The 22,628-nt window shown below is 44.1% G+C and overlaps 3 protein-coding genes across 4 annotated transcripts; all 3 read right to left on the bottom strand.

Moving 5' to 3' along the window:
• Positions 1 to 274: 274 nt before the first annotated feature.
• On the bottom strand, positions 275 to 8,688 carry LOC147057196 (uncharacterized). The gene is made up of 16 exons (XM_085912699.1): positions 8,310 to 8,688; positions 6,216 to 6,264; positions 5,288 to 5,429; positions 5,038 to 5,219; positions 4,834 to 4,961; positions 2,916 to 4,583; positions 2,654 to 2,835; positions 2,509 to 2,566; positions 2,244 to 2,350; positions 2,082 to 2,140; positions 1,726 to 1,849; positions 1,505 to 1,607; positions 1,345 to 1,418; positions 1,155 to 1,269; positions 1,030 to 1,076; positions 275 to 915 (listed from the first exon to the last, which is right to left on the bottom strand). The coding sequence occupies exons 1-16, from the start codon at positions 8,450 to 8,452 to the stop codon at positions 839 to 841; spliced, it is 3,258 nt and encodes a 1,085-aa protein (XP_085768825.1). The 5' UTR covers positions 8,453 to 8,688; the 3' UTR covers positions 275 to 838.
• A 1,538-nt stretch (positions 8,689 to 10,226) lies between these two features.
• Positions 10,227 to 16,702, bottom strand: gaa2 (alpha glucosidase 2). The gene is made up of 21 exons (XM_085912925.1): positions 16,549 to 16,702; positions 16,023 to 16,122; positions 15,209 to 15,733; positions 14,976 to 15,121; positions 14,728 to 14,893; positions 14,555 to 14,651; positions 14,264 to 14,383; positions 13,998 to 14,116; positions 13,782 to 13,913; positions 13,603 to 13,713; positions 13,423 to 13,536; positions 13,156 to 13,240; positions 12,970 to 13,087; positions 12,763 to 12,896; positions 12,500 to 12,651; positions 12,229 to 12,377; positions 11,820 to 11,961; positions 11,644 to 11,742; positions 11,348 to 11,512; positions 10,958 to 11,104; positions 10,227 to 10,836 (listed from the first exon to the last, which is right to left on the bottom strand). The coding sequence occupies exons 1-21, from the start codon at positions 16,563 to 16,565 to the stop codon at positions 10,774 to 10,776; spliced, it is 2,901 nt and encodes a 966-aa protein (XP_085769051.1). The 5' UTR covers positions 16,566 to 16,702; the 3' UTR covers positions 10,227 to 10,773.
• A 586-nt stretch (positions 16,703 to 17,288) lies between these two features.
• Positions 17,289 to 22,486, bottom strand: LOC147057194 (uncharacterized). 2 transcript variants are annotated; one of them, XM_085913046.1, is made up of 6 exons: positions 21,181 to 21,313; positions 21,010 to 21,044; positions 20,001 to 20,935; positions 19,718 to 19,922; positions 19,544 to 19,633; positions 17,289 to 19,373 (listed from the first exon to the last, which is right to left on the bottom strand). In XM_085913046.1, the coding sequence occupies exons 3-6, from the start codon at positions 20,751 to 20,753 to the stop codon at positions 18,649 to 18,651; spliced, it is 1,773 nt and encodes a 590-aa protein (XP_085769172.1). In that variant the 5' UTR covers positions 20,754 to 20,935; positions 21,010 to 21,044; positions 21,181 to 21,313; the 3' UTR covers positions 17,289 to 18,648. The 2 variants fall into 2 exon arrangements, with proteins under 2 accessions (XP_085769172.1, XP_085769171.1); XM_085913045.1 differs by lacking the exon at positions 21,010 to 21,044 and adding an exon at positions 22,162 to 22,486 and having other exon boundaries at positions 17,290 to 19,373.
• Between the last annotated feature and the right edge of the window lie 142 nt (positions 22,487 to 22,628).

Genomic DNA, 22,628 nt, shown 5'->3' with positions numbered 1-22,628 from the left:
AATGAATGACTCATTGTCGTTAACAGGCATGGATGAAAAGGCACATGCTGTCCTCTAGTGGCAGAAAACGTCATTGCAACATGTTCACTTAGCAATAAAATAATAATGTGATTGTGTGGAAATATTTCATGTTCATTATTGAGGTCGTAATTTATAGTTGTGCAGAATCAACTACAACTAAGCAAGGTTTTCCTCTCATCGTTTTTATTTTACCAATACCCGATCCAAGCACCAGCCAGGACAGAAACATAACTATTATTTCAATATAAATCATAGCACATTACAAATACAGGTCAGTTAACCATATAATGATAAAAACCTATTCAAGTTACATCTTAATATTATCATCCCCAATCCTATTAAACAGGTAAATATACAATAAATACCATGTTTAACTACAACTTGGGAAAATGTTGCATCAGAGCCTATGCACATTTTAAATTATTTCAGATCCAATATGGATCACATCAGCTAGCCCATATCTGATTTGACAAAGCGGAATTTGTTTTTGTCAAGTTAAAAATAATAAAAATAATAAGTCTGTGGTAAAAAGATGTTCAAAGATCTATCTATCTATCTATCTATCTATCTATCTATCTATCTATCTATCTATCTATCTATCTATCTGTGTGTTAAGTAGATTAAGAGTGTAAGCGGATTAAAATGAACTGAAGCCATCAACACAAGTATGTCATTAACTTCTCATGCTGAGAAAGACCCCCCCCCCCACACACACACACAAACATGCGTGCGCACAAGTTGTCCATTGAGTCAGTGGTAGGGAGGAGTAACACTGAAAGTACCACAAGAGGGCAGCAAAGGACTTTACTGCCAGGCGTCAGGCCTCCTTCTTGCTCCCCCAGGTGAACAGTTTGGATATGGAAGACTTTTTCTTTGTTTTGTCTTTTTTTACACCTGGGAGAGGACATTTTGACACATTTAACAACAACACACTGAAAAGCAACATTTAGTGTAACCATTTGTCACTACTTGTGAATCTGAAGTTCTAAAATCTCATCAAATACTTACTAAAATTCTCCATCAATTTGTTCAGCTCCTGGTCCTCCTCTTCCTCTCTGATAGAAGACAACCGAGAAAAACAAAAGTTGTGATTTAAGCTCTGTCAACAACATTGTGTTTGTTTGCAAGCTTACCTAAGCCTGTCTTCGTCCAGACCTTCTACAATGGCATTGCGGCCGTTGACGATCTCCACCAACTTGCTCATCAGCTCTTCTTCTCGCTTGCGTTCAAACGACGTTTTCAGATGCTCTGTGAAACATTTTTCAGTCTTGAGTCACAGCTGGAGTTAAAAAAAAAAAAAGTGAAAGGTGTTTGGTTCCTCACCTGGTTTTTCGATAAGCTTCCGGAGCTCCTGCTCAACACTTGGCTGCTGTTCCTCCAGGTCTTGGGTTTTACCGCTATACAAATACACTTAATAGTCAAGTACGGAGACCTTCTGGCCAAAAATCTGTCAGACTAATCATTCGACTCGCCGGCGTCTCACATGTAGACGAGCTCAGACTCCCGCCGCATGGCCACCTGCTTGTTCCTGATCAACGTGAACCATTCCACCATCAGCTCGTCCATGAGGGAGTCATCCTCGCCTTCTGAAACGCAAACGGCTAGTCAGTCGGGAGTATAAAAAGTCCGCACACCCCGACGCAACATTTTGTGATATAAAATACATAACTAGACCAAATTTGACAATTGATTATGGAAACAAACCGTCTTCGCTGTGCCGGAGTTTGGCCTCCAGCTCCACCCCTCTCTTCTCCAGCTGGTTGAGATTATCTTCGATCTCCATCAGCTCCTTCATGATGGCCTCTTTGGGAATATAGTCGGGTTTCATCTGCACATGAGGGCATTCAGATGGAGGTGAAGCAAATGAAACGACTAACGACATGAGTCTGATGACTTCAACTTGATCAAGGTTTGTAATATTTTATATGTGCAGCTCCAGACCACAAGAGATGCTGTTTGACATTTTTTTTATGATGTGTCCTCCACATAAAGAAACACAAAGTGACACTATTGGTGATTATGGTAACTCCATCAAGAACTCAATTTTCCCTTTAAGATACCTTCAAGACTTTTGATCCCGACGATGTTGTCGTGTTTATGGGGTGACCATTACGGATGCCTAAGAAAGCAAAACAAAATAAATGAGAAAATACTATGCAGGGACTTTATGATAGAGTAACAGGAGGACCCCGAGCTGCAATATAGCATCTGCTGATTTGGACCTTGGGATGAAGGAGGGTTCACGGCTCTTAGAGACACCTCGGACAACTGTGAGACTCCGGCGTTCTTAGACGGTACTTCAGTGGAGGACTGAGCTGTGTCATCTGATCTGTAGCAAAATAAATATAAAAAAGCAAACATTATCTATCAATTTAATGACAGAAAGGAATATGTATAAAAAAAAAAGTAAAATAAATATAAAAAAAACGTTTTAAAAATGTAAATAAAAAAAAAATAAAAACATCAAGAGTCACTAAAAAGGCTTACTTTGTTTCTTTAGGGACAGGTTTGAGCATGGACCTCCAGTCGGTGGGCATCTCCGTCTCTGTTGACCAAGAACATATTTGTGTCAAATGATATGAAAGTAATCATCACTAAATATATTTTAATGTCAGTACGGTCATGTTAAAACCTGAAGTGTTGGGTGGTGCTGGTTTCGAGCCCCCGAGGCTTCTTTCTGGAGTTCTGGTTCGGAGCGGGCTCGTGTCGGAACCTTGCGGCTGCAAGTCGGACAGGATGGACGGGTTGACTTTGAGCTTCACCCTCCCCCTCCTCGTCTCCGTCTCCTTGGTTCCAGTCTGGCCCCGAGTTGTGCTTAAGAAAGGGGTTGAAAGGAGTGTTAAGATCTTCTCCGGTGGAAATCAACAGCATCAAGTATCAGTTGGGGTCCTTACGCTGAATCACTTTTCTTGGTCGGGTCTGCCTTTGGCATTTGCTTACTATTGTTGTTCTTTTCCTCTTTTGAGAGTTTCTTGGCGGTGTCGGCCGCTTTTGCTTTAGCATCCTCACCGACTCCAGGTTTCTTTTGACCTCCTTTGCCCTCATCAAAATGTTCCTTTAATCGACTTTTGCCCGTATTGGCAATATTTCCAATTGGGACATTACTACCCTGATTTTCATCCTGTTTCTTTACACCTGCTTTGTCGTTGTTCATGTCCACCTTGGTCTGAATTATAACAACCTTGGCGACATTTCTCGGCACGGATTGATCTCCTTGGGCTTTCTTAACGGGATCGACAGACTTGAACTCTTTCGGGGCGATATCTGCAGTCTTGGTTGCAGGTTTGTTGTCGTCGCTCTCTGCCTCAAAGAACCTCATTTTGGACTGGATGGTCTTGGCCGCGGTGGCGGACGTCCGAGGTGCTGCGACGGGCTTGGTGGTGATGGCAGCGGGTGTAGTGACAGTAGTGTCGGGAATAGTGACTGGAGAAGTCGGACTCTGCGTAGCAGCCATGATGAGGTTCAAAGCAGCTCTATGTGGAGATGAAGTTCTGCCAGAGATGCTGGAAGGGGGGCTTGGTTTGTGGGGGTTTGAAGCAGGCCTATTAGGAGATGAAGTTCTGCCAGAGATGCTGGGAGGGGGGCTTGGTTTGTGGGGGTTCAAAGCAGGCCTATTAGGAGATGAAGTTCTGCCAGAGATGCTGGGAGGGGGGCTTGGTTTGTGGGGGTTTGAAGCAGGCCTATTAGGAGATGAGGTTCTGCCGAAGATGCTGGAAAGAGGGCTGGGTTTATGGGGGTTTGAAGCAGGCCTATTAGGAGATGAAGTTCTGCCGGAAATGCTAGATGGGGGGCTTGGTTTCTGGGAGTTTGAAGCTGGCCTATTAGGAGATGAAGTTCTACCGGAGATACTGGAAGGGGGGCTTGGTTTGTGGGAGTTTGAAGCCGACCTATTAGGAGATGAAGCTCTGCCGAAGATGCTGGAAAGAGGGCTGGGTTTCTGGGGGGTTGAGGCAGGCCTATTAGGAGAAGAGGTTCTGCCGGAAATGCTGGAAGGGGGGCTTGGTTTTTGGGGGTTTGAAGCAGGCCTATTAGGAGATGAAGTTCTGCCGGAAATGCTAGATGGGGGGCTTGGTTTCTGGGAGTTTGAAGCTGGCCTATTAGGAGATGAAGTTTTACCGGAGATACTGGAAGGGGGGCTTGGTTTGTGGGAGTTTGAAGCTGGCCTATTAGGAGATGAAGTTCTACCGGAGATACTGGAAGGGGGGCTTAGTTTGTGGGAGTTTGAAGCCGGCCTATTAGGAGATGAAGTTCTGCCGAAGATGCTGGAAAGAGGGCTGGGTTTCTGAGGGTTTGAAGCAGGCCTATTAGGAGATGAAGTTCTGCCGGAAATGCTGGGTGGGGGGCTTGGTTTCTGGGGCTTTGAAGCAGGCCTATTAGGAGATGAAGTTCTGCCAGAGATGCTGGATAGCGGGCTGGGTTTCTGGACTTGCGATGAGGATCCCAGTCTGGGTGGCGCCGTAGGCGTCACCGTCATTATGTTGCTTTTGGTGAGGCCTGTCGAAGGAGGAACACTCGAAGGAGCATCCCTTAGGTGTGAACTGATGATTGGAGGGGCCAGTAACCTAGAGGGTTTTAGAAGACAGAAACAGGAAGCAATATCAGGAACACCTGCACAGGCGAATGTGTGATAACAGAAAAAAAACATCCCATCTATTTGACTCTATTTATCATAACCCTTATCATAGTCTACTGATGCAGTAATGAACCAATCCTCACATTTGATACTATAGCCTCTATGACTTTGAGTGTGTGTGGCTATAGAAGGCGGGGCTCGGCCTGGTGATTGACATTGAAACGATAAATAAGTCTTACCTTGCGCAGTTCCTGTGGTAGAGCTTCCCGTCAATTAGCTGTCGTTGCACCAGATGAACGTGTTTGTTGCAGGACACACACTTGTTACTCAGAGTTCCTACTTCGTTGGATTTCTCAGCAGAAACGTCCTGAGAAAGGTTAAGAGATGCTTGTATACATTTGTGTGACATTTTCAATAGCCAGACTTTTTGGTATCGGTTGTACCTGTCTGGGTTGTCTCGGGCGGGGGAGAGGTGGTGTGATGTTCGCTAAAGAAGGTGGTGGATTGTTCTCCTTGGCAGGTTTGGATGAAGGGAACACCTTCGACATCACCGGCGCGTTCTTTTTCCCGGACGGCCCATCGGCGAGTGGCTCGGCGGGACGCTTTACCGCCGCCGCACCACCAACTGGAAATACGCAGACGTGATGATGAAAGATGATGGGAAGAGAACTAGAGATAGGCGGTGATACTCACTTGGGGAGCGTCCGTGGAAGTAGTTGTAGTACTGCGAGACGTACGTGAGCATACTGAGGCGGTCCGGAACTTTGAGCGCCACCATGTCTTCCGCGTCCAAGAGAGCAGGAATTCCGAGCTGCTCCTCGGCGACCCGAAAAGCCTGCATAGATCAGCGGCAGATTTAGCAGCAGACTTAAAAATGTTCAATTCCAGTCAGTTTCTAATTTACAGGCAAGAATGTGACCATTATATGATTTTGTGACATGTATTGATTATATTTTTACCATGAAACTATTTTTTTTTTTTATGAACGTTTGCATGGGGCTGCCAGATGTTGTAGGGTGGTGCATGGGTTTGGAAAAGCTGTTCAAAATGTTACAAATGAAGAAAGTCAAGCACCAGCAACTGTCATAAATCATTAACCAAGAACATTAAGAACATGTTGTAAAAACTGATTAAGTTTTCTTTGACAGATGGAACACTGTCCACACTTACGCAATGAACACAAGAGAAATGTTACTATCCCACAGTCCGGAGAGAGCCGAAGCGAAATAGCAGGAATGCACCTGTGCAGCCAAAGCGTTTACACTTTTTTTTTTTTCTTCCTCCAAACATGTTTAAACACTTGAAATCTCTTGAAGCGCTCCCAACCTTTTATATTCCTCCGGATAATAAATGAAAGCACCCCTACTAAGTAATGTCATTTGAAAATGACAGAATGACTGGTTGGAGTTCCTCAAGGTTCTGCGCTTGAACCAATGTCATTTTAAAAGTAAAAGCGAAAAGATGGGATGTGTGTCGAATTTGACTGATGACGTGAGCTTTGTTTTTACTCTAAGTATTCTAATTGTAAATTAACTTTACTTAGGAAATGGGACATTTTAGATTCAAGTTCTTATATAGTGGGGAGAGGGGCGACTTATGCTAGAGGTTGGTAAACTCTTACCAGGTTGTTGTTCTCGTAGACGTTTTCTTTCTTTAATGAGTTGAAATCGCTGCAAGAGGGGGAAAGATAATTATTAGGTAACAAATGCCAACTTCCTCATCTATTCATTCGAAAGATGAATCTGCCGCCTTCTTGAGTCATGCTCAAGCACCTCATGACTGACTTTAAACACAGTTAAATCCTTAGTCGTGGATTATCGTAACATTTTGCGTGAGATCACTGAAGCAAGGCAATGTTTTGTAGTCCGCGACACAAACAGGTTTGAGGGAGATGTTGGGACAAGCCCTAGATATCTGGAGAAAAAAAATAAAATGAAAACAAGGAGCACATCTTTCTACAAACACGAACAAAAGCACAATTCATTAAAAGTGAAACACCTTGACCCAAAGACACATTTTATTCCTTCTTTCCTATTCAACACAATCAAGTTTCAACAAGTTGGTTTCATTTTGTGAAAAACAAAAGCACCAACCCACGTGGCGGTCCCCAGGGTTCTGTACTTTGCCCAATGCTTTTGCTATTACAGTAATCCCTCCTACTTCGCGGCTTCAACTATCGCGGCTTCGCTGTATCGCGGGTTTTCAAAAATGCGTAAATTAATTATTTTATCGCAGAAATTTCATCATTTCACGAGGTTTCGCGGCCACTTGAGTTTCTTCATTTTCCTTTAATAATGATAGCTTACGTTTAAAAGTCGTTTTCTTGTTTTGAAATGAATAAATTAAAGAGTCAGTACAGTATACTTTATCGTCACATGTGACTTCAGGGCGTTCTCTCTGTTGTATATTTTGGACTAACTCATGTTCCGTAGTGGGAAAACCCCGGATGTGGGAGGGGGAGCTTCGGGGACGTTCAGTGTTGCGATGTACGGCCAGTGAACTGACTGTGATGAAAGGAATAAAGCAGTATCCATCACGTCGTTGTCCGAACCATGCTTGCTACATCAGAACCTGGAAAATAGTAAAGATATAACACTCTCCACCGGCGGTGGCCTTCATCTGGACATAGCAATACACTGTTAGTCTCGTCGCTAAGGCATGAATGCGGAGCGCACAGTCCATTGATATGAAAGTCCCCTAGCAGCGAGCTGGTTGATGTCAGCGATAAAAATAGAATATCTTCCAAGAATAGCTCAAAAAAATCTAGTTTCTATTTCGCGGAAATTCCCATTTCGCGGGTGGGTCTGGAACGTAACCCCCGCGAAGTAGGAGGGATTACTGTATAACAATTCTAAAACGATCTAAAACAAGACTTGTTTGAAAAACAAAAATGCCTTTACAGTGAAAACTAGAATGCCATAAATGCCGACATAAAACAAGGAGCTCTGCCAAGGCTAAACAATGTGACTCATCATCACCAGGTTGATACTCCTCCATTCCAGACCAATAGGTATCGGTATTGTGTATAAGTGGGTGTGAACTTGAATGTTGTTTTTTTCTTCTTCCCTTTACATTTTCTCTCTCCATTTGAAATAGATATATGCACTTTCTACTCATAACTTTACATAAATGAGGTTGTTAAAACAATAGAGGGAAGGGAAAGTCAATCACAGATAAGATTTAGAATTATTGACTGATAGATATCTAGGGAAGTTAAACTAGGATGTGAACCACTGAGCATTAACACTGATAATATAACAGACTTGAAATACAGTATTCCAGCTAGTTATATATATTTTCCGTGTTATCATCGGGTAATTTGACTTTTTTTTTTTTTTTTAATCATCACTATGCTAGCAAAGCTATTTTTTGACGGCATGAAAGCCTGAGCCAATCGTCCTGATTTGCAAAGATTGTGGAACTACTTTGTATGCAAGTGTTGTCCATTGTGTCGTTACCAAAACAAGTACTGCATATAATTACAATTTTACTTTCTCCCAAATGACGTTGCGGAGTCCGTTTTTGTTCCTAATATATCCAGTTAGACCCCACTTCTACATTGACCATACATAGTAATTCTACTTAATTACACAAAGTTAGTACTCTTCAAAAGTTTATAGGTAGCCCAGCCAGTTGAGCTTCTTCCTCACTTTGAAGTAGCAACGATCCCAAAGTTAGTCGACTTCACTGCTCTCATGTTTTATGTCGTACTCACATGAGATCCGGTCTGTGTTTGTGAATGATGGCACAGAAAGCCAGGCCGTCGCGGAACGATGTGGTCATGTTAGTGACAGTCACATCCCGGTAGCCATCACACTGGACCCGGCACCACTGCTGGAGAGCCTTTACCGCCGACATCCCGCAGATCTCGGTGGCAGCTCCGCCGCGGATTCCCTCTCCGCGGTGGTGGATTCCCTCCCCCGACTTCCCCTGCTAAAACCCGCAGGGCTTGCCTACGTCCAAAGTGGAATACACTCGTGAAACTTTTTTTCCTCCACGTCCACGTTGGAGCATGAGGGTTCCTGAGTCTGGACGATGTGATGCCCTCGAGAGTCAACACAGATATCGACCAGACGGCGGACACCTGTGGAAGGTTGTTCGTGACGTCCATGTGGGCGTGGCTTAATATGCGCATGCGCATACGAATTTACCGTAAAAAGTTTTTTTTTTCCCGACTAAAAAAAAATAAACAAGTTCGTAAAGCAAACTTGTGTGGTTAAAAACACGACATCTTTGTATTGAGTTTAATTTGACTGTAAACTTAAAAAAAGGACTAACAATAAACAATTTTTATGAGGACTTATTTATTATGTGCCAAACTGCTGCCTGTTGTTAAATTCTCTGCTCATAATCAACATTTTTTGCTTGCAATTTCTATGTTAGTAAACAAGGCATGATTTTTACTTGGTGCACAATCAGCCTGTCCTATCCTGTTTGCTGGGTGTGTCAGTTTCACACACATGCATAATTCTTTGGCCTGTGATAAAGCAGGGAGGTGCTAGATACCTACTAGTCATCTTCACGCCTACATATATATGGTATAGTGTGACTAATAAACCAGCCATGGAGATTTCACACTGATATGGTGCTTATTATGTTCATAAAAAAAAAAGTATTGGGCCCATTAAAGGGGAGATGGAGCATTTACAAAAATACAGGAGGGAGTCAAGAAAAAAAATCTTGAACATTTTATGTAGCCGGTTTAACAAACTTAAGAATTACCTAACAATTTTATAAACCATTTAGCAGTTAATTGTCAGTTAACTGGTGAGATTTCTCTTACCCCAGTCTTTATAATTATAAATAATATTAATAATATTATTAATAATAATATTTTTCTACCATTGTAATCAATGATAGCATAAAGATTGGATTTTATTATTTTTTTTAAGCGCATTCAATATGCCTTCCTCATGCAACGAGCAGATAGACAGAAAGTATGTGCGCATGGTTATTATGTTTGTGTCAAATCTGAAGACCGCAAAGCGCCACGTTTTGAAAGAAAAGCATTCCACGACAGACACGAAAAGAGGAAATCTGTTTTTAGGCCACTTTTATGACACGCTCCCAAAATGTCTCATGCCTATTTTTTGGGGGGGAATTTATGCTAATCTACCCCCCCCCCCCCTTTTAATGTAACACTATGCAAGAATACAGTGATTGTAGGCCAAAGCCCGCCCGCACAAATAACTCATCCTCCCAAATCCACACAGGAAATGCCCTTGTCAGAGGAAAATGCTTTTGGACAGACCCCCGCTGCTCTTTTCGCTCTCTCTTTGGCCCCACCCCCTCTATGACCAACGAATGAGTGATTTACGAATCATCTGGAAATAGTTAGCATGTGAATGGACTGGCTTGTGTACAGCCTTTTAGCATGGGGACTTATATCCAGTGGTTGACTTTGATTCAAGAAGCTTACTTATTTAGTTTTTTGGGAAGACCAACATCGACATGGACAGCCACATCGGTGTTTTTGTCTGACAATACGGTGAAACGGCAAGAAGTGAATTGTAATATGTAATAAAATGTTTCTGGAATGTTCCCTTAGATTTAAAGGTTAAAACAACAAATGTTGATGTTGAGGTGGGGGAGTGACTATAACAACTGAAAATGGCCATTTCTGTCATTCAAATACTTCAAAACCAAATTTTATTGCTGCACCACGCTACGCAAACAAAACCGGCCAAAATGACATTTTTTTCAGGCAGCAAACAGCAACTTTGCAGGACAATGCAAAAGAAATCACAGGGTACCAGTGTTCATCTCATAAATTTGTGCAAAATTAGCAGTGCTAACAGTTGTCTCTGGATTACTGCACAATGCTGCTGTGGAGGAATCTCAAAGACGTTCGTACATTAAATCCAAATTAACCGATGTATTTTTGTGCAATTATGTGCACTGACAAATGTGTTTGGACATTTATGAAAACCTTGCCAGGAATGCACCAGCAATGAAAACAAACCCCTTGAGTGAAGTTATAGGGCGCTTTGGTAAAACCATTCGCAATCCAGTCACTGAAATAGTCAGTAAAAAAATAAAAATAAAAAAATAAAATGTTGGCTGGATTTTTGCTGCATTGAATGTCTATTTTTGTTTTTCTGTAAGTCAGTCAGTCAGTCCTTCAGGCTTACTTGGAGAGCCACCAGCAGCAACAGTAGAACAAAGGTCGGTCACAGGGCTCACAGCCAGCTGATGGTGAAGGTCTGATTGAGGTTAAGGTCGAGATCTGCAACCGTTAAAACCTGCCAGGATGCAGAGACAGCGAAGATCAACAAGTGCTACTAAAGCTGGACTGCATTCTCAGGCAATAGTGGAAGAGAATTGCAAACTTGTGTATGAATAAAAGCATCTCCTCCACCTCACCTGGTTGCTCCTGTATGCAAAGGCAGCATCTTTGGAGTTGACCAGCACCTTGCTGGGCTTCTGCTTCACGCCGTAGAAAGACGCCGACTGCACCGTGATGTGCGAGGCCTCCGAGTGGGTGCGGACCACCTGTGAGCTCATCGTTTGCTACGGAACCAAGGGAGGAATCAGAAAGTCAGTTGCCATTTTTATTAGATATACCTTTATAGTCTCCTCAAATAAATTTGCTCTTAGACAATGCCCCACCCCTCACTTCAACAAAGCTCCTTTACACCAGGAAGTAGGCCTTCATTTTTAATACAGCTTCTTTTTCTTTTTGTCTGGTGGGTGTGTACAATGTTCTGACAATTGACCCGGTTCTGCAAGTTTCTGCACGTGTGCGTACAGTACCTGAGCCACGCTGAAGACCATGTAGGCGTACTGGTTGTTCTCAAAGGTGTCCAGGCTCTCTCCGTCGTCCCAGAACAGATCGCCACGGGCGGTGCCGTTCTCCGATAACGCGGTGACTAGATGAAGAGGCTGCCCTCTGCTCACCCACAAAGTCAAGTTGGGAGTCTGTCAATTGCAATCGCATCCACTCAAAAATAAGCAATCTACCATTGGCGTATTAAGATACATTTAAATCCAGATTGAGGTTTCACTCACTGATTGGAATAAAAAAAAAAAAAAGACACCATTGTGATTACCTGCGTCGGAATAATAGATCCTTCCCTCAAATGCAGGTTGATCTTATCGAGGGGAGCAGAAAGTCGAACTTCTTCCCCTGTGCTGTTTATCGAGTCGCCCTGGACGGGAGGCGCGCCGGCGGACGTGTAAGAACTCCACGGCACAGAGGCAAGAGCTCAGAGTGGTCGTCACTTACCGTGTAGTAGTCGTACCACAGACCCTCTGGGAAGTAACCCTCCACAAAGTCGAATCCGGCGTCTAACACTGGAGTCACCAGTAGACTCCTCCCCCAGAGGAACTGCTTATCAATACTGTACGTTCTCACGTCCTTTGGGAATCTATTGAAAGCATTGTGGTGGTTATAAAAGAAAATATCATCTCAAAAATAATCATTTCAATTTGAAAGCGAACTTTCACAAATCTGCGAGCAGGAAATGTGAATTGAAGAGCAGTGGCACATGAATTTAAGTGAAGGGTTGATTTGACAAATGTTTACATGAAATATATCTTAGCTACTGTGTTGGCACAACGTAAAAACGATGATGATGCAATACGGGTCCACTTAAAATCTCTTTGCCTATGTTTTTTTCCCTCCTTTTACTTACTCAAACATGAGCGGCCGAGCAACGGTGTGTCCTTTTGCGTGCGCGTGATGAAAGAGGGTGTAGAGGAGCGGGAAGAGAGAATAGCGTAGCAGCAGAGCTTGCTGCATGGCGACCCTGGCGAACGGGGTGAACGCCGTCGGGTCTTGTGGCTGGAAGCGGAAAAAGAAATAACGATTCAGTCCAAGAGAAACAATCGTAAATCAATTAGCCGCGATATAACACGGCCCGGTCGTTAGCGACGATGCTTTGTGTTTTCGGGGGGGGGGCCCACCATCATGTTGATGGCGTTGTGGTTGCGAGCAAACGGATAGAAAGCGCCCAATTGTGTCCAGCGGATGCACAGCTCCTCCTGCGGCTCCTCGCTGAAGCCGCAGATGTCTGCTCCCACCAACGGAATGCCCAGGAGGTTAAAAGTCAAGACGCCTGAAAGGACGTGAAACAGACGGAAGCTAAAATGGCATTTCCTGGAAGCGCCATTCTAAATGTCAGTTCAAGAAGGAACTTCAAGTATGGCTTTGTGGCTTTCTTGCTGACCCGCTATGGAGGAATAAAGGTCCTGCCATTGGCTCCTGTTGTCTCCCAGCCAATGGCCAGTGTACATGCCCTGACTGGGGAAGGTGGAGCGAGAGATCACAAAAGGTCTCTTGGCCAAGATCCTCTTCAGAGCGCTGGGAACGTGACAAGACGACGGATCAGAAAGCAGAACAAGACATGTGACTTGTTTCCTCAAACTGTACCGACTTTGCAGATGCTTTGCCTTCCATGAGTCCATACAGGCTATGGAGGTTGTAGTGAGTCGATTGGTTCTGTAATGCGGAGGCGCACACCGTTTTGGCCTTCAGAACACCTTGGAGCACACCTAAAAGGTGTAGCGAACGTCATGTGACTTGGAACAACATGACTTTGGGGTGATTCAACTTCTCCCACCTGGTGTGTACGGAGGATTATCCAGATTGTTTGACGGGCAGCCGTTAGTGGATCCATCTACGAAATTTGATGGTTCGTTCATGTCCTAAACAAAATGACAGAGGAGGTTGGGTTAAACAAAGCCTTGAAACAACAGGAGGAACATTTGTACACACCCAAAAAAAAAAAAAAAAAAAAAAAAAAAAAATCGCTAGTTCATCCTTTTATGGTTGACAAAATTATTTGGAAATCAGAATCAGCTTTATTGACCAAGTTTGTGATACTTACAATCCATAATCCATCAAATGGCACCTGCTCATGGAACCTCTTAAGATTCTCGTACCACCATTCGTGGGTGACATCGTTGGAGAAATCGGGAAATGCCGTCAGGCCCGGCCACACCTGGAAAAAGAGACCCAGTTTTTCTTTTCTTTGTACCCCGTAAGACGTATTTGAAAGCATCCTCACCTTCCCAATGAGTGTTTCGCTTTTCGCGTCTTTGATGAAAACTCCATTCTTGAGTCCTTCGTCGTACGGCCAGTAGGATCCTTCAGGCTGAACGCTGCTGATACCGACATCCTGAAGGCAAAGACCATCAGACTCTACCACAAAACGAGAAGAGAGTACTGGAGGTCTGTCGCGCTTACAATGATCGGCACGTAGCGCTGGTTGTGATGGTGTAGGTCCTTCACCATATCGGGGAGCGTTGAAAAGTTAGTCCCGTCAAAAGTGAAGTCCAAAAGCCGGTCCATGTAATCGATATCATTCCATTGGACATCCTTGAAACCAAAGACAGGAAGAATGTTTTGATTTGTTTTAAACGTCTTCACGGTTTACGACAGACTATGCTAATTCCACACTACCTGAGGTATCCCATTGCTCCTCATGCGCTTGACCATCTCCCAGGTGGAGTTGCTGGAGTTATAACCCCAGCGACACAAGTGGTAACCCAAAGCCCAGTAGATGGGCATCGCCGGACGACCTAAGGACACCGATCATTGATTGAAATGAAACTCATGTAAGGTACACATAATAAAAAATCAATAGCAGTATATTTACCCCTAAAAAAGGTATCAAGCACCAAAATGTATGACTCGGTGTCATTTTAGCAACACCCCCGCCAAGTTACCTATTACGTCCAGATACTGTTCAATTACAGATCCGGGATCGGGACCGAGGAAGACGTAAAAGTCGAGGATCCCACCGATTGTGCGCCAGGTGAGGGCCGGGGCAGGCTGCAGGACAACATCTGAAGAAATAGAAAATGGAAGTCAACGGAAACCAAAAGTGGCCTCTGCTCTAATGCCTGCAGTGTCTCAGTTAAAATCGATCGGCGCCATATCCAATATGAATATGAATCCAATTACATTCAGAGTAAGTCGAGATCCGTGCCTAACAGCGAGTTTGGAAACACACTGACCCATTGCATTGCTGTTCAGAAGGAAGAACCCATGCGCATTGCTCTCCTTCTCCATTCCAAGGTAAAAGGGATGAACTCCATACAGGTTTGTTTTTACCTGGAAAGAAAGGGACATTGTAGAGCGTCATCTACATCAGAAGCACATCTGCTAGGAATGAGGAAGATCCCATCACCATAGGAGGAACATCCCTGGCCCACATGGTGAGCGTGTTCCACTGGACGTCATGCAGGAAGCTCGAGCGGTGCTCCCCCAAGCCGTAGATGTGTTCGCTGGGCAGGGAGGTGGAGAACTGCAGGAACTGATCGGCGTAAAGGAGAGGAGCCACGGTGGTGTTCAGGCTGAAAGAAAACAAATAGGAGAGATTAGAAACTGGATGGATGCGAAAAGTGGGAGACCGGATTGTACTTTTGTATAACTCACAGGACAGCTCCTGTCGAGATCCTCCTCACGACGAGACCGAATGGCTTCTTGGAGAGCTCCACGCTGTAGTCGGGAGCGTCTGCCTTCTTGGCGACAGCGGGAACGGCAATGGGAACTTCGTAGCGTGGACTCGAAGGGTCTGTGATCTAGTCGGAGGAAATGAGCTCCGCATTAAGAATGGGCGAGGCATCAATGGAGTCAAAACAATAGCATGGCAAAAGCGCTTCACTTACCCTGACCCGGAGTCTCGTCTCCGTCTCGTAGCGGACATCCAATTCCAGAGTCATAACGTCTGCCGGGTAGTAAGTCTTCACGTCTTTGACAAGTGTAGCTCTCATCCCCAAGCTTGTGTTCTTCATGGACTCGATGGAGTAGGAGGGGAATTCCGGGGAATAGAAACACCAAGGAACACCGTTGCTTCCCGAGGGCTGAGCTTTAGAAGAAGCGGGGATGAAGCAACAGTTCCTCACTTCACACATCGCTCTGGTCACCACCACGTCTCTCTCCGGGTAACAGTCAAATCGCCACGCCTCCTCCGGGATGAGCCCGCAAGTTTCCCGGGCCTCGGTGGCGTTGGCTTTGGCCGGCGGCGGGTGTTTGTGAGGCAGCAGGCTCGAGGGGCGGTGAAGCCAGAACATGGTGCCCAACAGCCAGCCGCCGCAGAGGAGAAGAAGCAGGCAGCCAATCACCAGGAGCCCCGTGGTGGCCGAGCACGGCATACGACGGGGGAGCAGAGAGGCGAATTCCGAGCGTGACGCCTTCGAAGGCAGAGAACATCGTCGTTACTGAATAAATAATTTTATATTCCAATGACAACATCTCACGACGCATGGAGGTGTCTGTTATTTGGCCGTTGGGGAAGGGAATAAACAAAACAAGCTTTACAGCTTAGTAAAATGGAGCAATATTAGTTTTATTTAAAATAAGACACCTGGGAACCGTTTAAAATGGGGGAGGGGGTACAGTTGGGTTTTTTCTTCTCAAGGGGAAAACACATTTGACTTTTTAAAGGCCGGTAACAGACTTAATAATAACTTATTAACTCACTGGATTTTCGTCCTCTTCGACAAGGTGATTGACTTCAGATAGCTGGACATCTTCAGGTTTGAGGAGCTGATATGACACCATGACGCTCCTGCGTGTGGATCTGAGATAACCGGCAGGACAAAGTGCAATAAGAATGGAATTTCTCTTTTTGTACGTAGTAAGAAAGTTTTTTTTTTTTTGTTGAAACAATAAACCCTAACTCCCAAAAAAAAGAATGTGTACGTAAGGACTACAAGGAAGTAAAATTTTAATCCATTTTCTCCACCATTACTTGAATAATAATCCATGATAAAGGAAAACATTACATAGCAACATAAGCCCAAAGCGACACACAATCACATGCAACATAAGACATCCGATCTTGAAACTTTATTTACAAAGTTTCTTCTTTATAACATTATATTAATGATCTAATTTCATAGTATCTGAATGATCTGAATAACTTGCCCTCACGAGGGTCGTGAGCGTGCTGAATCAAATGTCATGACCGTTCCAGCCATCTTTGCAATCAACACAACGCTCTTACCTTCGCATATTCCACATTGACGACTTTAAACGTTTCCCAAAAATCCAACTAAAGCGGTTACGTCGTAGAATTGTAATTCTGCCTAATTGTAAATAATAATTACGATTTCAGCGGATAGTCGCTAGCTAGCTAACTCGATTAGCAACAGCGGCAGCGGTTAGCGTGATGAAGTATCAAACTAAATGAAAGTTGTCTTAACCTGCTCTTACCTGAGAGATAATGAACACCCAAATTAAGGCATGGGCATGAAGAAAAACATGTTTAACACTGACTTGGCAACGGCAGACACGGTCCAAGGTGTGTTCTTTAAACGCTGACGCAGTGTGCGTCTGTTTATTTGTGTGCTGCATTTAAAGGCATCGAAATTTTGACATTCAACTCGAGAAACCAAACCAATTCGCCCTAGTTGGATTTAAAATGGCTCTTGCTCATTGTCAACCCTAATCGAGAAACTTTACTGGGTTTAAATTCTGTAGCTATAAAGACATTTTACGAATTCATTAAAGTTCGGTGGCGTTTGGATTTGTCCTTCTTTGACCCCTGTGTTGCGTTCAGGAGTCGCTTCGGAATTTATTAAAACAAGTATTTTAAGTCATCGCTGCATTTAGAACATGAGAAATCAGTAATTGATTTATTTTGAACGCAAAGAGGGCAGTCAGGTACTTGTTTAGTAATACCTGAAATAAATAATTGCCAAAATAATTACAGATTTGTCCTACACTTAAAAATATTGATTAAAAAGTAAAAGCTAATTAGAATGGGCTGTACTTCATAAATATAAAAGTAAAAATAACCACAAATTAAATTTGGTTGGAAAAAATTTGTGTGACCATGATTTTTATTCTGACAATGAAATTGATTTTAATATTAGCATAAGGTGAGACTGGCCCCAAGGCTGCTTCAGCGCACACTTGTTGCCAACATTGCTTTGCTCTTCTTCAATGCCGCTTTTCTTCTACGTAAAATGGCCAAGCTGTAGTTGGTGCCTACATGAGGAGCCTTCAAAGAACCCAGCTTGCAAAGAATCTTCGTAATCGTAGCCTACGAATTTGGACACAGCTTTTGAGACAGACAAAGCCACAGGGGGAAAGAAATTGCACACTTTCATTCTATTTCCAGAGCGTTTTTTTTTAGATTTCAAATTCTAGTACAACTTTCTGGAGAAGCGCAACGCAGGCCAAGCACATTTGTAAGTACAAGACTGTCATAAGAATAATAAAAAACAAAACAATATACAAAAAGGCAAAATGTTTTTTGGCCGACATAGGATGAATATGATCATGTTGCACTTTCCCTTTTTTTCTTTGCTTCCATTTATAGCACTTGCTACTGTCCTAAAACTTTAGTTGACATCACGCACCTTTAAAATCGTTTAAAGACCATAAATAGCATTCTGAAAAGATGTATGTAATATTTGGATAAGGGTATAAGTCACGGACTCAGAATATCCGTCGCTCGACTTGTGTCGGAGAAAAGCGAAAACTGCATCACTCGCATGCGTGTTATTTAATTAAGCTGCGAGTTAAATATTTTTTTCCTTAAGAATTAAAACCATCATGTTAATGCTATGGACCTCAACTCAAGGCCCGTGGGTCAGGTCTGGCCCGCTACTTGATTTTTATGGAGCCAATTGGTTCAAATTGGCAACAGACAAACCATATAAAATGAAAACATTTGGGAAAAATAACATTTTGCCTCGTATAACCTTTCAACACTTACACATACATTATGTTTAAAATTATTTTTAGGGCAAGTGACACCATTTTAGTCAGTTATTTTGACGTGTCAAGTTGGGGAAGTATCAGTCCATTAGTGGACAGCAAGTGGCCGCCTCCTAAGACGACAAAAAAAAAAAAAAAAAAAAAAAAAAAAAAAAAAAAAGGCATTTTGGTGCTTGGTCCATAGTCCACAAAAGCAATATTAATCAGAAAACTGTGTAAGCGCATATAATGATCAATCTTGACTTGACTTAAATAATATACGTTATTCATGATTTTTCTATTCTGTGGATTTTCATCTTCTACGACGTGGCCCGCAGCAAAATGCAAGCTCGGCACTCCTGCTTTACAGTCTAAAGCGACTCCTCTCGAAAGCACACCTCTATCTAGGTGTGCTTTCTCGAAATAAATCCTCTTCACATTTGACAGTTTGATGACACGCACCGATCCGCGACTTATCGTCCAAGATGTCTTCGTCTCCTACGCTGAAGCAGGAGTCCTCCTCAGCCTGCAGCATCTGGTGCTTCCGCTTATGGAGCCTGAGGCTCTGCGAACGGCTGAAGCCCCGACCGCACACGTCGCAGTTGTACGGCCTCTCGCCCGTGTGGAGCCTCAAGTGATTCTTGAGGCTGGAGGAACGCGTGAACGTCTTGTCGCACTCGGGGCAGTTCAGCTTGTCGCCGAAATGAGTTTTCTCGTGTTCCCGCAAGCGCCCCGACTGGTTGAAGCTGCGCTCGCACATGGAGCAGTGATAGGGTTTCTCGCCCGTGTGCGTAAGCCGATGTCGGTTCATGGCGCCCGAGTGGGCGAAGCACTTGCCGCACTCGGGGCAGGCAAAGGGTTTCTCCCCCGTGTGGACCTTCTGGTGGCCTTTGAGCTGACCCTTCTGGGTGAACTGCTTTCCGCACAGGGCGCACTGGTAAGGTTTCTCGCCCGAGTGGATGCGCATGTGGATTTGCAGCGCCGACATCTTGTGGCAGTCTCGGCCGCATAAGCCGCAGCAGTACGAGCTCGTGATCCCTTTGTTCTTAGGCTGGTCCTTCACCTGGGAGGTCGGCGAGATGATTCTGTCGCCGCTTGATACATCCTCATCGTCCCTTGGAGGTGCTGCGGAAAAAAAACAAGGAAGGGACGCTTAGGCTTACGATGCACTTTGTTAGTCATGTTAACGGGTTTCATAGGTGAGACGATTAATTGACAACAGTACACAACAAAAAATGACTTGACTTTCGTTTTCTAAAACAAACCCGAGAGAATCTTTGAAGAAATGCACTCACAGTTGATAACATCATCATCTTCTTCTATTTCCTCCTTCAGGGAAGGTGCATTTCTGTCCACGGCAGGACATTCTGTAGCCAGCGCTTCATCTAGTCAAAAGAGGAAAAACAAACAAAACTTAGTTGAAATCATCCACATATTATCTGGAAAAGTAACGTGTCATGTTAAAGTACCGCACAAGGGTTCCTCCTCTTCCTCCTCTTTCACGACTACGCTCATGTGCGGGCTGGAAACTTCCTTCGCCTCATCGGAGTTATTTTCAACCTCGGCCGCTTGGTCACAGTTGACCTCTTCTGAGGAGGAGGAAGAAGAGGAAGAGGAGGACGACGAGAAGGTGGCGGAGGCCTGAATGCTTGGTGCGGTTTGAATGACAGACACCTAAAACAAAATGTCGTCACTTAAAAAGACTGATAATAATAATAATAATAATCAACTGACTGAACTTCAACTGCTCACATCAGTGCTGACGCCGTCGACCTCCAGGTCTCGCTCGGATGACTCTCTCGCTGCAGTTTCAACTGCAGGCGCACCATATTTAATCGTGCAAGACTTCCTGTGGTTCCTTAGGGTTCCCGCCAACGAGAAGTGTCTCCCGCAGTCGCCGCACATGTACGGCTTCTCCCCCGTGTGTATCCGAGTGTGCCTCCTGAGCTCGCCGGGCGCCACGAACGATTTGTCGCACTGCGTGCAGCTGTACGGCTTTTCGCCCCTGTGCGTACGCATGTGGGTGGTCAGCGTCCACTGTTGCGCAAAGGTCTTGCCGCAGTCCAAGCAGTGGTAGGGCGTGATTCCGGTATGGAGTCGCTCGTGGCGAACCAGCGTACCCGACAAGGCGAACCTCTTATCGCAGAAAGAACACTGATAGGGCCGCTCGCCCGTGTGAGTCCTCTGATGATCCCGCAGCTCGGCGGCGGAGTTGCAGCTCTTGTCGCAATCCGAGCACGGGAACTTTTTTCTGATGAAGCCGGCGACCACCTCGGAGTGCATGGCGTCCAGGTGCGTTTTGAGGTGCCAGTGGCGAGAGAAGCTCTTCAAGCAGATGGAGCAGTGGTACGGTCTCTCGCCCGTGTGCGTCCTCCGGTGGAGTCGCAGCTCACCCTGGCTGGCAAAGCGTTTCTCGCAGAAAGTGCACGGAAAGGGCTTTTCTCCCGTGTGGACCCGCTCGTGTATCATAAGCAGCCCCTTTTCGGGGAATCTCTTGTCGCACATGGAGCACGGGAAAGGTCTCTCTCCCGAGTGCGTGCGTAAGTGGCGCTGGAGTTTGGAGGCGTAAGGAAAGTCTTTCCCGCATACGGAACAGGTGTGGAACGAGGCCGGCTTTTCATTCTCGCTCGGATGGAACGCCGTGGAGGGGGGTTCTGTGGCTCCGCTGCCCGGGCTGCCACTCTCTCCTGGGTGGGGGAAAAAAAAAAAAGACTTAACTGTGAAAACTACACGAAAAAAATGTGGCAGTGCTCTAACTTACAAGTTTTTCATGTTCCATCTATGTTTTGCTTTGTACTGCATGGCAAATTTTGAGTTAAGTCATACGTGAGTTTCAGATGAAAGCAAAGTGGTGAAAAAAAAAATGAATTACTTATTAAACTTGAATCATAAGCCATTGGCCGACTCCCAATATAAAAGCGATCCAACTTACGGAGATCAGACAAATCCACTTCTTCACCGTCAGAGTTGATCAGGCAACCGATATCTTGCTGCTGCTGTTCCTCTTCGGTCATTGTGATCACGGAGCGTCCAAAGCAATCAGGACTCTCCGAGCCCATCTATGTCTATGACAGATCCCAGTGTTCAACAGTTGATTTATTTATGCTAATTCTAATCAAATCAAATTTAAAAATGACATTGGATTCGCCTTTCGGAAATGGATGGATGCGATTTTTAACTTGTGTGTAATGTTTAAAATTCTGATATGCATGTTTACATTTTTACACAGGAGTGCACTGGTCTGACTAACACTGATTTCTAAACAATACTTGACATAAAGTCTAATGGTTTACATTTATGGACGGGAACAAAAAGTGTTTCGTTTACATTTTTTGCACAAAATGCGACAAAACATACATCTTGGCAGGCCTATTCTCAACCACTGCCTCCTTGCTGGAAGTCATCCATTGTGAAGCTCAAGGACACCTCAAAAGGGAGGATGCTTTGTTCGAAAGGGAGTGTGAATCTAGCCGGGACGTCACACAAAACGACAATCTAGCTTTAAGTGATGGAATTAACACGACAAACGAGTAAATACGAATTAGCGTGTAATTATTTAACGTTCCGTTCAATCCAAATGGATGCTTTTCCTATGCCACTTCACTGAGTTACCAAGCTAGCTTAGCAGCATTAGCTTACTGGGACTGTTTATTTCGCCAGCACTCGTCTTGATAACATTTTAATCACAAACAATTCTCATTAACACACACTCACTCAATTAAACGCATATCAAATGTCACTTTAATTGTTGTTGGTCACTGCTGGGTCTCAGGGTTCACTCGGTAAATTAGCAATTAACGTTACGATTCGCTAGAAAGAACCCCTCGATTAAACACAATTGAGACATTGAACGGAGATGAGGGAAAAAAAATTAAGTTTGTTTCGCCTGTCTAACAAAGACATGGACACTAACCTGAGCGTAAATGTCTTCCCCCCCGGGTTACAAAAAAAGTAGTCCTCCGCAAAAAAGGTTTCATTGAATATGCCACACAATTCTTCTACTTTTAACCGGCATTTTCTCCATTTCAAGTATTAAAATAATTCCAACGTGTCCAATTGGGTATTTATACAAATGGAATTGCTCAACCTAATAAAAATTGGTGTTGAGATCTTTTCGGCTCTTGTCCGTTTACTTAGCCCGAGAGATAGCACCGCGAGAACTTCCGGTTTATATTTTCGCCACATTGCACAATAAAATCCAAACTAAGTCAAGATTCTTGTTGTTGTTGATTATACGGTCAAGTTAATCAACACGACTGGATAAATGTGTCAGGAAAAAAAATATATATTTATTTAACGTAGGCGAGCGGAGTTTACAAGTAACATTGAAACTTCCGGTTTGAAATCACAATAAAGGTCAAACTTTTGTTGCTTTCCAAT

The sequence above is a fragment of the Syngnathus leptorhynchus genome, chromosome 5, assembly GCF_054491065.1.
Source record: "Syngnathus leptorhynchus isolate UIUO chromosome 5, UIUO_Slep, whole genome shotgun sequence".
Classification (NCBI taxonomy): Eukaryota; Metazoa; Chordata; class Actinopteri; order Syngnathiformes; family Syngnathidae; genus Syngnathus; species Syngnathus leptorhynchus.
The sequence above is the reverse complement of the archived record's forward strand: the minus strand, read 5'-3'. Positions and strand labels throughout refer to the sequence as shown.